Source organism: Scophthalmus maximus, chromosome 21 (assembly GCF_022379125.1).
Source record: "Scophthalmus maximus strain ysfricsl-2021 chromosome 21, ASM2237912v1, whole genome shotgun sequence".
NCBI classification, from domain to species: Eukaryota; Metazoa; Chordata; class Actinopteri; order Pleuronectiformes; family Scophthalmidae; genus Scophthalmus; species Scophthalmus maximus.
In genome coordinates, this window is record NC_061535.1 from 6,942,139 (window position 1) to 6,958,095 (window position 15,957).

The 15,957-nt window shown below is 41.7% G+C and overlaps 1 protein-coding gene across 1 annotated transcript; it reads left to right on the forward strand.

Annotated features, from left to right (window-relative positions):
* Window positions 1-2,657: 2,657 nt before the first annotated feature.
* Window positions 2,658-5,564, forward strand: bloc1s5 (biogenesis of lysosomal organelles complex-1, subunit 5, muted). Its single transcript, XM_035619617.2, has 5 exons — window positions 2,658-2,993; window positions 3,318-3,400; window positions 3,618-3,750; window positions 4,207-4,265; window positions 4,607-5,564. The coding sequence occupies exons 1-5, from the start codon at window positions 2,975-2,977 to the stop codon at window positions 4,778-4,780; spliced, it is 468 nt and encodes a 155-aa protein (XP_035475510.2). The 5' UTR covers window positions 2,658-2,974; the 3' UTR covers window positions 4,781-5,564.
* The last annotated feature ends 10,393 nt before the right edge of the window (window positions 5,565-15,957 follow it).

The following is a 15,957-nucleotide window of genomic DNA, read 5'->3' on the forward strand; positions in this document are numbered from 1 at the left end:
ACATGGTGAAAAATGTAAATACGTTCTAAAATATTTACTTTTACACGGTTAAAGTAGTAGTTTAAGTTTTACAAAGCAATAAACTTTGAATGTTGGTTTTGTTTTTAGTGACGATTTTGGTGTGTGTCCCAGAAAAGCTTTGCTTCGGCGTAGGGGTGTCAAATAAAAAGCAGGATTCCCCTAAAGGACCAGTGGGACAGAAATACAGAAAGACGCGCCGTGTGCTCTCAAGCAACGAGGTCACACTTAATGATGCAGAGGCACAGATAGTTGATGACTTTTCCTTGATGCGCCAAATTCTTTACTGTTGTAGAAATCTCAACTTTTAGAGTAATGTATAATTTTATTAACATTATGATTTTAAAGAGGGAGAAAACATTATTGTTCATCACACCAGTCTTATTTACACAAATCAAATCACAACCCCAAGTATGTTAAACCATAATGTTATTGAAAGTATTCAAACTTGTACTTAATTATTAAAATGTATATTAAATTACAAATATTTAAGGTGATTAAAGTTGAAGTTTTAGAGAAATTCAGATGAAATGTTATCATTTCTTTTACTGACTCAAAACCTAAATCATAATGCTCATAGTTAATCTATTCATCTATTTTTTTAGTCTGTTTCTCAATAAAAACAGAATCATTAATTAGCCTGCTGTCTAAAGATTTACTTATTACAAAAAACTGCAGTTTTTTAATTGATTTGCAAAAATACATAAGCAATTCCTGCACTTCAAAAATCTCTTAAATATGAATACTATAAAAATAATTTCACGGTGTGATCAACAAACAATGTTTTATGTTTCTCTGCTTTGTTTTAAAAATTGAAAGAACAAGCCTTTCACTTGACTTTCCACCAACTTTTAATTTCACCCTACTTAGTGAAGAATTAACAAAACGTCAGCAGGGACCTTGCTTTCACAGAGACACTTTGCTGGTCCTGAAATGTTCTGTTGTCAGAGATCCTCCCATCTTCATGTGTTTTTATCCTTCTGCTGTCGATCAATCATGTCAATCTGATCAAAACTAACATGTAATCAAATCAAAACTAATGGTGGATGTAGTAAGTGTTTGACTAAACTTAACTGGTGCCATTTTCTCTTAACTGAGCATGACAGTCCTGAATGAATTTAATACTCGCAAACAAACCTTTGAAATATTAATTGTTTGCCCCAAACAGCGTCGCCTTCTATACTCTAACTGAATATTTGCATGTAGTTTGCTCTTGCCACAAGTGCTGTGTTCATTAATACATTTATGCCAATATATTTGCATTTCATAAAGTGTAATGAAAGCATTTGCTAATCCAGGGTTGTGCCAGAACTGGATTTAAAAAAAAAACACCAATGTGAGAGATTTGATGCCATCTTGTGGTCATCGGTGAAGAATATATCTCAATTACACATCAAGTGTTTGACTAATCTTACTAATATCGCTGCATTTTTATTTTGATTAATGTGACTGTTGTATAGTCAAAATCCGAATCTATTTACACGCTGCACTGATGTAGGTCAGCAAAAGGGGAACTATTATTTTCTACATCATTTTCTGATTCTGATATTAGCATTCTCTAAAGAAATGTGTAAAAAAGTGTATTTTGTAGTTAGGTGATATCATTAAAAATGATCAAGTAAATGTATCTCCTGTGGTATAATACTGTATCCAATAATGCCTTTAATATGCACAGGGACTTATAGATTGATTTATATACATACATTTATCACAGGAAATCTTATTGTCTCCTACAAAATCTTGAGCAGTATAGGTAAAGATTTCAGTGTCACAACAGGATGTAACACTATCATGCAGCTACAGTAATTTGCATTTTATTTATTGTATTATAAGCATCATAAGGTCACTAAATATTCAGACTCACAAACCACAACGTAGTCCCATGACTTCAACGTAACCACAAAGTTTCCAACCACTTCTAACTTTTGGTTTGTTGTTCTCAAACCTTCTGCAAAGTCTTAGAAAGTTAGCGGTAGTTTGGAAGAGCACAAGTATGAACAGAGCAAGGCTGTAAACGTGAGGCAATTTGTTTCTTCTTGTTCGCTGTGATGATGCGCAATGTGAATGCATTCATAAATGCTAATGGGGGTTTATCACTACCAAAAAAGGTGCCAAATCTATAATTAGAAATGTCACGAAGAAGCTACTAAATAGAATTTGATTCACATGCTCAGGAGGATAAACGCCAGCTACAAGGTCATTCTAATCAATGGCTCGTGATTGTTGATGACGATTATTGATGTATAACGTATTAGTAAATTTCTTTTCCGACCATGATATAAAGATCTGGTTTATAATTCAGTGTCCATAAAGAAACACGTCCCTGTATCATTGGTTAGTTGAGTGTATGAACAGGCCAGTGACGTGTGGACATCAGGTCGTGAAGCCACTTTGTTTCACCACAGAGCAACACTGACATCTGCTGTCCTCCGAGTGTCACACCATCTCGCCGTCTCTCTTTTTGTCTCTCCCCTGGAAACGTGCAGACTTTTTCATACGTGGCATGTGACTATCTCAAATCCATCGCTTTAGAAGAATGTGTTTCATGTGAACCGGCGTTTGAAAAGGTCCACTCTGAGCGCGACCCGCCTCCTTTCAGCCACTCGCTTCAGTCCGCGGCTTCGAACCCGGAAGTAGGTCACACTGTTTACATGTCGGTCAGCTGACTTTCATTTCACCTGACTGGAATTAGCAGAATGCCATCGACGTTGGCTCACATCGCAGCTGATATGTCTTATTGTGCCATTGGACGATAAGTCTACGTCAGTGACTGTTTCGCGCTGCTGTGTGTGTCTTCCGCTTTTTTTTTTTACAATTTCCTGCTAGTTAGCCTAGCATTGGGGACACTTAGCAAGTGGCTAGCAGTTAGCAGCTGGTTGAGCTAGCTGCTCAAGTTGCTCTGCAGGGAAAACAAACTTTCAAAACCAACAGGTCCGCGGAGTTTGGGGGGGGGGGGATGGACAAGATTTCTAAAGGTGAGTGAAATCCACTGCAGACAACCGTTCTCATCGATGTTCACCTTTTAGAGCTCTCGTCTCAGACTGCAACTGATCTGATAAGGTGCAGAGAGATGCACTGTGTTTAAGTTCAGCACTGGGGTTGATACAAGGATCCGTTACCTTGTCCTTAGAATAATGTCGTTCAGTTTCACGAGTGCGTATAGAGTTTAAAGGTGGATGAGATTCAAATGCTGATTTGAATTAATTCAAATACACCTTTTAGAGCATGTATGTCTGTGTAACATGTACTAAAAAAGCAATCAAACTCTCAATTCAAGTGCATGTGTGTTGGTTCTGCAGATGTGGGTGACATCCAGTCCCGCCTGCTACACCACAGACCCATCATCAGCGCAGAGATCCGCTACTTCGTGAGAGAGTTCGAGGTACCCACGAAAAGCCACAGTGGTTTCAGTGTTTTCACACCCTTGTCGGTGTGAGAGGGGGAAAAAACCGTACAAAGCAAACAAAAACGAGCAAACGTAAATGCACAATTGTCATAAGACCCACATCACAACGCCTGCTGTGGATACATGGTCGGAGAGAAAAACAACTATGGTTGTGTGTAGTTAAACACTAATCCATCCTCTTGTGCTTCTTCAGGAGAAACGCGGACACAGGGAGAGCAGACTGCTGGAGAATCTCAGTAAGATGGTGGTGGAAGCAAACGAGCAAATTCTGCCCAAAAATTTAGAGGCAATGAACCAGGGTCTGATGTCTAACCTCACCCAGCGATGTAAGTCCCCTCCCTCAGATTCACACTGGGGGTTTGACTGTGCTACAATCGTGTCATCCCATGCCTAACCCGACCCACACGATCAAACACGTGTGTTTGTTGCCATGTACATAGATGGACAATTTTGTTTATTACATTGGTCTCATTATGATTATTGTGTTGACAGCTATCTGTAATAATAGATAACAATGCATGTGAACTAACAAATGAAACATCAAATTCAACACTGTGTTTCAATAATGATTGCTCTGTACTTCTGACTTCTCATGATGGTATGATGACAGACGGGGACAGCGTAATTTTTTCTCTGTATTTCCTTGGAGCCAGAAAACCTTGCCCCTCAAAATGATGGAAGATTTTTCTTCTCTTAAAAGTTTTCCATTTCAATGTTGTGCTCGAATAACTGTTAGTTTTGATTGTGGCTGTTAATGTTTTTTGTTCACTTGTCTCCCACAGTGGAGGCTGCTAATCACATGGCAAACAGAGTCCAGCAGAGGGAGCTAGAGGCACAGCAGGTAAAACAACTCTGACCAAAGTGAGAACGGCATGGGGTGGATACAATATCACAGCCTCGTTGCAGATAATACGGGGATTTATTACGTTGCGTCTTCAACGTGTATTATGGGATGAATCATCGGCATCTTCGATGTAGTGTGTGATTGCAAGGGGGTGTGAGAGCTAACGTGGCACCAAAGGGGGAATTGAGATATCACACACTGATTGATAAATTAATCTCGTTTAAAGTCAAAATATCAAAACAACCGCCTTCAATCTTTCATTTACTTGGATTTTCCCCTAAAACAGCGTATTAAGTTCAAAACTTTCATTGTGTTCTCATTTTCTGTGTTCCCTCCAGAGCACCCAGCTGCAGATGAACATGGAGCGTTTGAAAGAAGAATGGGCGGACTTTCTGAAGGAGCAGCAGAGATTAAAGGAGGAGGTGGACGAGGAGCATGCCAGGGCTGTGGGACAACTCAGCACCCACTACAGTGAGAAGAAGATGGACCTCACCAAGTTCTCACCCCCCTAGTCAGTCGATGTTTCGGGGGGCTCAAGTCAACAAACACACTTGAACATGTGGACATTGGCACCTGTTCTGCACATTGCAAAATGAAGGTATCGGCTTTGATTGATGTTCTTGAAAAATAGCTCTCCTTTTCTTTTGCACCTGCACAAGACTCAGCATTTTCCATATCATAAATATACGTGTGTTAAACAATGTGGCAATGTTGAGCCCGTTCTGTATATAGCACATGGTACTTTCATGGCACGCGAATGCTGCAAAATGTCTCCAATAAGTGATTTTTAAAACAAGCAATCACTGAAGGCTGCGACACCTCGAGCATTTCAAGATTTTTAATGGATGCCTGCCTGTAGGGTGCTGATGATAAATTTGCGTCAGCCTCAAGCTGAAAGGAGCCACAGCTACAAGCGCTGTAGAAAGGAGCTCAAACTGAACTGCAGAACAAACCATCCCTCACCAGCTCTGCTGTGTTTAGAACATTCAACCTCTGACATTCACTTCAAGTTACTGTTTATGAAGTCACTTGCATTATAAAAGGCTCCTGCTGAAACCAGTCTGAGTGATCAGCAGCAGCTGCTTTTTGTTTGCTTTGCCACCTCGAAGCTGATTTTAATTAGTCACACATCCAATGTATTTTTTTTTTATTGCTGGTTAAATGTTTTTAAAAAAGCATAAATCATTTTCTGGTTCCAATATCCTTCTGGTCATGTATGCATGAAAGTGTTTTCAAGTTTCCAGTGGTTGTCGAGCTTTTTGCCGTGTGTTTGAAATACACATAATGACAAACGTTCCAAGAGTTCATTTATATTTTGTGTTTATGTTCATTTTAAATACCCACTTTTGAATTATTTAGTAAATAACAAAAGATTGTAATATGAAGTTCAGAAGAATTTAAATCATCTCCATGTGTCGTGACCCTTGAGCTGAGAACCCCGCAGTCGATGTTGGACTCACAACACTTAAACAAAACTGTATTTACCACGAACACTAACACTAAATCAAGTGCTGTTGTTTTTGCTCTAGACAATGGTGGGTGGTTGGACAGGTTAATGGATGGGCGGGCACACCGGGGACATTCTTAGCATGACTGAGAACAGAGTTCATCTCAGACAGCCTAATACAAAAAATATTTTTACAAAATTCCCTTCACGTCCCTTCTACACACTCTGTTGAACTGTCCAGACACCTCAACTGTCAAATGTCCCACCACCATCTAAAGGAACAGGTTACTTTGGACTTCTTCACCTCATGCAGCGAAAGTAAAACCTTTCTGTGACACTAAAATAAGAGTAAAACATATTTTTTTTTAAAAGCAACAACAGTGGAGTGAGTGAATGCACTGCTGTATACTCTATGTCCTCTTTTTCCATTTCACTAGCAGTGCTCCCCGCCCTCTTGCAAGGCCACTTTCTGGCTGTTTGTGAGTCTGGCATCAGAGGAGAACACAGTGGATCAAAGGGGGCACAGTCATGCCATCAGATGTTTAGAGGGAAAGGGCTGCCCAATCTGCCCCGTGTGCTGCCCCGGTCTACGTCTGTTTGTGTGCATGCCTTATACCTTCACCTTGGTGACTGGATGCAGATGTCCATCACGGAGACGGCCCATCGTCAGCTAACCAGGAGTGACAATACGGAAACATGGTCAGACTCTGCCAGGGAGGGGCCTTTTTCATCTGCCCCTGTTTATTTTATTCACTTTTTTTTCAAGTTCAAAATAAAGAAAGCAGTCAGAGTACACCAAACGTCACTATTTAAGTCATATGAGCATTAGCTATTCATGAGCAAAAAGTCCTAAGTGTTTGTTGGACAAAATATTACAAAGTACAGGATTCGTATCAGTTCTAATGAATTTTGACATTGCCGTGAAATATCGGATTTAGAAAATAAATACAAGTCAGAACATTTTTGGATCATTCCTCCAACTGATTCGTAAGGAAGTCCCGGTTGGTTTTTCTTAGTTGAAAGTAAGTATGAATTCCCACAGAGTAAGTGGGGAACACAAGTTCTTCCAGGATTTAACATGTCTTTGACCTGTCAGTGGAATAAAGGGAGGCTAGTCTGACGTCGAACTTTTCTTCTTGTTGCCAGACTCGCTCTTTGCTGGCTCTCGTCCACAAACCAGAAAATAATGAGTGATGAGGCAGACGCAGTGCGGGTTAGCTCCAAAGGATAGTAACCAGTTGCAATTGCCCTACAAGAAGGTTGCTGTCAATAACAACTTGCTCTGCTCCAAAACTGAACTGACGTTAAATATTCTGGGATTTAGATCAACATGCATTTGGGACCAAGGGTTTGCCAAAACAACAGCTCTCAAGGTTCCTGGGAAGTTTGGTTCTAAGACAGAGGACAGGCTGAACATCTGAGAACCTGGTGAAGTCACTGTTATTGATCAACCTTATTAGAGAGAGAATCTTGTTTATCTGGACAGATATCTGTCAAACCTTAACAGGGAATTGTCAGTGCACTCGAGCTGCTGGCACAAAGACGTTCACTGACTAGAGCATACAATCCTGTAAAACGACTCCATGTGCAGAAAAGCCCTAAAATCCCCTGTTATCATTCTCGCTCTGCTGCCTCATATCTCTGGACCGTAGTTGGCTCGTGTTTTGTCTCCTGTGTCCATCAGAGAGCGGTGCGTTCTTCCTGTTTTGCAACGAGAGCAGAGCGCTCGGGCCACGGAGATGCCGTTCCCCCGTGCCAACATAAATGGTAAAGGAAACAGCAGCACCCAGCTGGAGCCCCGTTGGGCATGCGATGGAGATAAGGGGTGAGTTGGTCAATGCAATCTGATGTTCTGTCTGAAAAAAAGGTTTCCATGTCCACTGGAACAGAATGAAACACATCACTGGGATGAAATGTGCAGATAACATGTAATGAAGACATTTACCTAAAAAAAAACAGGATCGGATTTTAGTAATTTATGCTGCACCAAGAGCCTATGAGAACAGTTAAAGCTTTGCTTGGATGACAGACTCAGGCACATGGTGAATTATGTCAGCGACCACCAGATGTAATGCAAACATATAACAGCTACGCCTAGAAATAAGGACAGTTCCTATCATCAACGTCTATGAGAGATGTTTCCTTTGACAAGCCACAAATCTGTTCTAATCCTAGTTTCCATAGGGCCTACACTGATTAATCGACTTGTATAATCCATCTAAACTATAAAATTTTGCATCAGTTATATTTTATAATGGCACAGTAAACTTTAGGTCAGCTTGGCCACCTGAGCATAGGAATGACAGGTGACGCTGATGTATCCTGCAGCTCACACATCCTTCTTCCCCAATCAGTGATCCCTCTTTGTCAAGTAGGCACTGATCAAACCAAACTGCATCAGCCTGGTAACACATTCCTCATTTGAGAGGTGTTGTGCAGAAAAAAATAATAAATAAAATGAACCACATAAGGGGTGACTTTTCTGTTATCATGTAAAAGAAAATCTCACTATATATCATATTATAACCAAGGTTATAAGAGTAAAATCAACACACTGTAGGTGGTGTAATCTATATGCACTGTACAGGTCAACTTCATAACAAAACTTCTGAATATATTGTCAGAGTTGTCAATGTATTTCAAACAACTCTGAAAATATCGCATTGGTGTTCATGATGATTCCTATTAAAACAATAATTTGGCAGCTTCGGGGTAAAAAGTACAATGTGCACTTTTTATGACTGTTAGATGGGTCAAATGCAGCTTGTGCTTTAGCGTGACGTTAATGCGCCCATTCACTTTTGTTACTCTCGTAAGAAAAAAAGTTAATTACACATGACGTCATGTGACCACTACAGTTTCTACAAGGCTGACAGCAAACTTGGCATTACCAAGCGTGTTCTCTTTGGCCTGCTCGCCATTCAGTTCAGTCGACTGCTGAGAAAAAGCAGGTCTTACAGCAACACTATTTCAGTATTTCGTTTTGGATCATTAGAACGCTAGGAGTTATTCATTCACCCTGGCTTTCCAGAGAGCTTATATGAGAATATCCAGCCTCTGCAAAGCTCAAGTCTTTCTTTTGTGCAACGTGATGGGTCCCTGTAACTCGATTACAATGCGATCCAAAATGAAAATGCCAATGAACAAAGGCACTGTGCATCTGAGTTAATAACCTGGCTTAACAACACCCCGGGGGTGTTGGGTCGGTGGTGGGGGTAAAATGCAAAATATGAATTCTTTGGCAATAGCAGACATTCACCTAGTGGATTGCTAAGTGAGGGAGAGGGAACTCTAAAAGCTGCGGTAATATATTCATATTTTTCTGAGGGAAGGTTGCATGGCATGCTTGACAGTCTCGGACCTGGCCAGCTTTAGAAAATGAGCACTAGGTGGCATATAAAATCAATCATTGGAAAGAAAAGAGTTCAAAATGAAAGGTCCCCCCTTTCAATGCCACAATGCCAGCACCCCTTTATTAGTGAACTCTGAAGTGCTCCTTGGGAAAGGCCCACACTGTAGCGTGTCAGTTTCTTGACCTCACTCAGGCCAGATTTCCCTTACCCGTTTGATAGACACTGTGTTAGCATCTTTGGTGCACTAAAGCGGCGTTTAGCTGAACTCTCTGTGATGTTTTGCGTCTGCTCAGTTTCATTAGACGGCCTTGATACAACAGCGCCGTGTTCCTGCCAGGTCCAAGAAACACAAGTTGGAGTCCAGCAACAACAAGCACTTTCCTCAGTCAATCATAGGCCAAACAATAGCCAGAGAGTACACAGAGAATGGCTTGTCATCGGCCAGTGGCCACCAGCAGCAAGAAAGCTTGTTGTTGTCTAGATTCCTGACTTTGGAGGAATGTCGGCCATCAATACCAACCACAATTGGCTCTGATTTTCACAGTTTTGTACCAGACAGGTTTTTTCCTGATGTTATTTCTTTTGATATAGTGGCTAACTTGAGCTTTATACATCCAACAGATTCAGAGCAAGGCTATATCTTTAGCTGCTAAATCATCCCCTACGTTCACTTGCTACCTTTTCTGTCTACTGTTTGATTGCTGGGCAGGTAGCATATGGTGACTTTTTAGCACCTCAGTCTCTCCAGCCTACACCTGAGCTGGTCCAGCCTGCTCCTCAGTATCCAGCTTGCAACACACCCTTCCCCGGGCCACACTGCAGCCTATTATGATGAGGAAAAACACGTGAGAACCAGTTGGTTTTAATGTTGTGACTGGTCACTGTATAAATGTAATTTTAAGGAGACAGGGTTGGGTGTCTCTGTGTGCATGTTTGGATCCAGGGAGGCTTTCCATGGAGACTTGCTCTTGGCAGATGAATTGATGGGAGTGGATTTCAATAAAGGCAACTCTCTTTCAGGGCCCGGGACAGCCCTGGGTTTTACTTTCCATTGTTTCCCACCCCTGTCTCTCAGAACCCAAGTGGGCTGCTGCGTTTGCTGCTGCTGCTTCATTTCAAACATAATGGCTTTACCTTGAGGCTGAGAGAGAGGAAGAGTGATGGGTCCCGGGCTAAATGACTCACCTACCAAATGACCATATTAAGCACTGGATGTCATGACATCTTGTTAGCACTATAGCTGCAGATACATGTACTGCTTTTTTAATTCTGGCTGAAGATTTCGGGGCCAACTGTTTAAATGGGATGTGATTTATCAGGTCCGGTATTTACATATGCTAACATTTTATTGGAATCTCTGTCTGATGGTAAAAATGATGTGTGTTTATTGCACAGACCTGAAAGTAGTTGGATTAGAGCTAAGCTGACTACTAGGTTAAGGGGAGAAGAGAAAGTAAGGGGGAAAACACGACAAAGAGAAGAAAGAAGACAGAAGACATCAGAAGATGAAGACATCAGAAATGGGAAACCGAGAAAGGAAAATCTAGGTTAATGGGCGGCAGCTAAAGCAGAAGAGGCCTGCATAAACAGAGCAAATGGTAGTAATGACAACCATAAGAAAAACTGTGAGGAAGAGAAGGAACTGAACCAAAAACATGAAAGGAGGAAGACAAAGATATAATGAGAAGAACAACAGACAAGGGATGACTGGTCCCTGGCCTGCAGATGCAGGCATTGAGCAGCAGCTCCAGGCAGGTCCTCCCAGCACCTGCTGCTGCCGTGGTGCAGCCAATTCAAACACATTATTCCAACAGACGCACCGCTTAATGGCTTCTGTGGAGAGACCTTTACCAGGTCCCTGACTGCCTTTGCAGACGCTCAGAGGTGCAGGCTACACTGACACACACATACAGAGGCTTCCTGAAACTTTGTTTATGCTCCGTGCTTACACAGGATGACACATTTAGGAGAGCACACACATAAGCACAACTTTCCTACCTGTGATTCATCAGATCATTTTATTACACACCGCACAGACTGTCAAAATCATAACCTCATTCAAAGTACCAACAGACCTCTGAAGCATGCGTACAACAAGACCTGCGTTTACGATAAAACACCTGGTTGCACATATTTTACCCCTGTCTGCTCACTTTAACACGCGACTCTGTTAAAGGGACCTGGGTTATGGTTGGACCAATATTGAGCAGAGAACAAATCATCCTTAGAAAAACAGCAAACATCTGTTTTGTTACTTGGCTACCTCTCACTGGCAATGTCAGCCTGACCTCAACGAGGCTGGGGCCTCTTTTACATTTTCCATGAGAGCCAGCTCAAGTGCCAGTAGGTGGATGACAGCATCTGTCTTTCTTTCTTTTTTTAAAAAAATAAAAACAAACCTTTACACAATGACGGGCAGCAGGTACTAGAGTGTATGTATTTTGCTCAGGAAAAGTAAAGCCTCTTTGGTTATTGGTGGTATTCATTGCTTGCCTCATATAAGCTACCTGCTCAATCTGTGGGCTTCAAGAAGGTCTCTGTTATTATCTATATCATGATATCAATATGAGTTGCATATACCATTTTCGAAAGATTCATATTTCTCTTAATTGTGAGGAAAGTAAAGTCTCAAACACACTGAATATAGCCTCAAATTCTGTTCAGTGATTGTTGATTAAAAGATCACATTTTGGCCTAATATCTATATCATGTTGAGGTTCCAAAGTCCCTAAATCAAAATGACTAAATTGAAAGCTCTACTCGGCAGAGCAGAAAGTGTTTCCAACATGGCGCCAAGTGTTGTAGCAAGAGCCTGAAGGCATGCAATTTGGAAACACTAGGGTATCCGTATGTCTGGATCACCTTTTCTCATACTCCTTGTTCTGTACTTTCCTCTCCTCTATCCATAATATTCTCAATTCCCCCCTCTCGCTGCCCCATCTCAACCCCCTCACACTCTGGCCAGCAAATCCTGATGGTTTCCCCATCAGGAAGTGGGGCTCTAACTGTGATGGCACTGGACCAAGAAGCATCTGTGAAAGGTAGCCTCCAAGTTGAGTTGGGTCCTGTCACCACCTGTGAAGTCTCACGTGTTTGAATGTGTGCTGTGCTTCCATTTGGCAGAGATAAGAGAAGAGAGTGCCAGTGATAGAAATACACAAAAAAAGATACTCTTTTCCCATTGCCAGTTAATGTCGACTTTGCCTGAGCTGCCAGCTGCCATGCAGACTGGCAATATGGATTCATCCCATCCCGTCTTCGGAGTGGTGCTCCTGTCAGTGTCAGAGCCTCTGTGTGAGATGCCTCAGTCGATAAATGTTTTGTTTTTAAAATGCAGCACACTCTCAGGAGGCCTGCAGACGTGCATGGGAGAAGTTTGCCTTCAAGGCCTTCAAAGGCTTTCTGGCGGAGAGCCTTTGCACAAGGTTAACATTGTCAAAGGGTCTATTTTAACTTGTTTCCTCAACCTAACTGAGTGGTTGTGCTGCCTAAACAAATGTGATCGAGATGGAACCAAAATGTGATTGAAGGCAAACCCTTCCCTGCAGCATGGCAGCATGGCAGCTCGCAGCTGGCGTGCTGTGTGTAGCCCATAGACTGCATAAAATAGAAGGTTTAGCCGTGATGTTTCTGGTCTAACAGCACTGTGGGGGACAGGGCGACAGGCATAGTATAGGGCTTTTGTTCTCTGAAAGATGTCACAGTGCGGGAAAGGGGTGATGTCCCTATTCACTTGTCAGTTCATCAGCCCGATTCTGTGCCTGCTTGTCACTCCTCTCCCTTTCTCGTTCCAGCTCCCACCAGAGCCCCAGTCCCAGGAACCCACCTCAAGACCAGCCATTCCAAATCTAACAAACCTTTCCCTAATCAATCCCATACTGAACAATGTAATTTTTGTTGTAACATTATTTTACTTAAACAACAGAAATTTCCACTTGCACATCTCAATATGCAACTTGTTTACAGCTGCTGCGTGGAGTTTCCAGTAGGAGGAAGCTGACGTCCTGAGTACACAGACCTTTGTGGAAACTTGTGATAATTCTAATAGTGTAGATACCTCAGGAGAACTGGCACAGCTTTAGTCATCCGGCTGAATTCAGCAGAAAGTGGTAGAACATAACACTGGGGACAGTGTAGGAGTTGCCAAGGTAATCCGAAGCCAACACAACCACCTCCTATCATTATTCCTCCCTCTCTTCCACTGTCTGTCTTCATCTCACCCTATTTTAGCCACCCAGATGAAAAGACAAGGAGCGTTCCATTTCCATCCTTTTAATGGTTTTGTCTGGGATTGTTCCAAATATGTGGGAGAGTCCTTTCTCCGTTGTCTTTTCCAAGCACAGGTGCCTGCTGAAGTGGCTCCAAAAAGCTGTCTGCAAATGACATTGGTTCTCCTCTGTTGGTCACATCCTGTGTCCCGGATATGATACTCATGGCCATGACTCGTCTCTGTATTCCTAATGGAAACAAGTCTGGCTTTGGATTGCATTACATTCAGTTGTATGAATACTGGGTAGCAGGTGTTTCATTCCAAACCTAAACAAAGCTGAGTTCCCCATATTGAAAACCTGTTGGTTGAGTTAGATCAATTGAATGGCAATGCAAATCAGTAGGTTGTTGGTCTTTAGCAGACCATGACAGTTGGCTATTGATAGTATTTGATAGTGATCCAATATGAGGAAATGCACAAAGGGAGAAGGCAGTAGAAGATTGTCTCCTTTTTCAAGTCAAGTAGTCATGGAATTAAAATGTGTTTTGAGTGATCAGATTGCAATCAGAAGAATGCTTGACTACTTGAAAGAACAGGTGTAGATGCACCACAGACGCTTTGAGGCCGGATTGTGAAAAATGTGGAAAGTTGAAGAATAGGACATGGACTAGAACAATGTCTAACTGTCATGGGCTGTTTTAAAATCCACACACACGCAAAGAACTCCTCTCTGTAACTCACTGTCTTTCACTTTCACCCCACCCACTAACTTCAGGCCACTAAGAAAATACACAGAATGCCCTCAGTTCCCCAGGGTCCATAAATCTCTCTTTTTCCTATTACACCATACTAAAGCTGGCCTGGCAAGGTGCCTATCCATCAACAATGGGTAACCAGTAGACACCCACAACTATGCGACCTCCACTTCACCAGATGAGAAAATGTAAAATATGTCAGCAGCAATTTGGTCATATTTATCACAACTTTATGACATGTTCAGATTAAATAGGGGTGTGTGGTTATTGGCTTACCATTGTAACTATAAAGCCCCTTTGTAGGCTTGTCTCTAGATACCTTTTATCATGTGGAAATCACAGGAAATAATCCCAAATACCATTTTCACCTCCAATTAACTAGGACAGCGAGTGAGAGTGAGCAGCAGCTTGAATGTGAGAACTGTAGGTCACATCTGGTGATGTGTCAGCACAGTAGATTAATGAAAGCAGGTGTAAGATCACAGTAAAAACAGTTCAGACAAAAATACCTTTGATGTGAAATGAAAAGGTTGAAGAAAGACAGCACTCAGTGTGTAATCTTGCAGAAATTGCTACTTTCGGAGGCTAGCTCTTTCCATCATAGTCTTTATACTAAGCTAAGGTACTCACATGTAAGCTTGCTTTATATTTAACACACAGACATAAGAGTGCCAGCAATCTTAACCTGTAACTCCCTGTAAAAACGTTTTGCTTCTGGGTTGTTTTTTTTCCAAAATCTCAACCTTTTCCTTTAACCCTGTGGAGTTCGTGAGAAAACTGGGACAGCAGGTTGTTTTTTACTAGTTTACTCTAATTGAGGTCACGTCCACAAGGTAGAGCATTTCATGAAATTCTTCAGAGAAAAGGTATGGTTGAGTTTTTACAGCCGCAGGTTAAAGATCATCTCTTGTCAGCCTTTGGGTCATTGTAGCATCATCTATCTCGGTGAGGGAGTCTCTTACAAGTATATTGCTTCTCGGTTGAGAGCCTGTACTCCCTGTGGCCATAATAATGTGCGTGTGTGCGTACGTGCGTGCTTGTGTGTGTGTGTTTAACGGTGGAATTTTAATGGTTGTCTTGGGAACACGCAGGACATCCCCCGACACAGACAAACACTCATCTACACAGAGCACATAAACACCTCAGTTTGTAACACATGTATGAAACTTCAGACACAGACTGTGCATGGTAGGATCATTTTCATCCACTTTTAGAATATAGACATTCAAGAAGGCCTGGTTTTCGGAAGGAGCTTTGACAGTCTGGAAAAGTGTTACCATAGTGCAGCTCTAGGCGACACCTCTGTTTCCACGCTTTAACCTCTTCAATCCCTCTGCCCACTCTTCCTGTTGTCCACATGAAAGGAAAAAGGGGGATGATTAAAGAGAAATTCTGTACATATTTGGTTTCATGAAATCATGTCTATATTAAAAGAGGAAAGGAAAAGAGAGGACTTGCCAGAGAGCTGTTAATCTAGCGAGCACGCAAGTACTTGGAACTCTGGGAACAGACACACAAACACACTTAATCGTGGGAATAGACACACAGATTATATTTACAGTCCCCATTACACAAGGCTACAGCTCCCACAAGAGGCACTATTTATCCAATGTAATAAATTGGATTGACTGCCTTTGCCTAAAAATTTTCCCCAGTTGTGATGAGGAGGTTAAGTGACTCATATTTGACCATTGGCGTAGAAAACCTACTGTCCATCTGCCATGTGAACCAGCACTAATGTGACTCCTGGGTGTTGGTGCACCGTATTTTCATAAAGCAACATGTTAACTTTGTATTCTATTAATCCTGAGTCTATTTTCATAATATTTCATCTTTTCGCGGATGTCTCAATAAATTTAAACCATTTCATATTATAAGCCAATTTGTTCTAGTAAGACATTCTGAGGTGTGAAGGAAACTTACA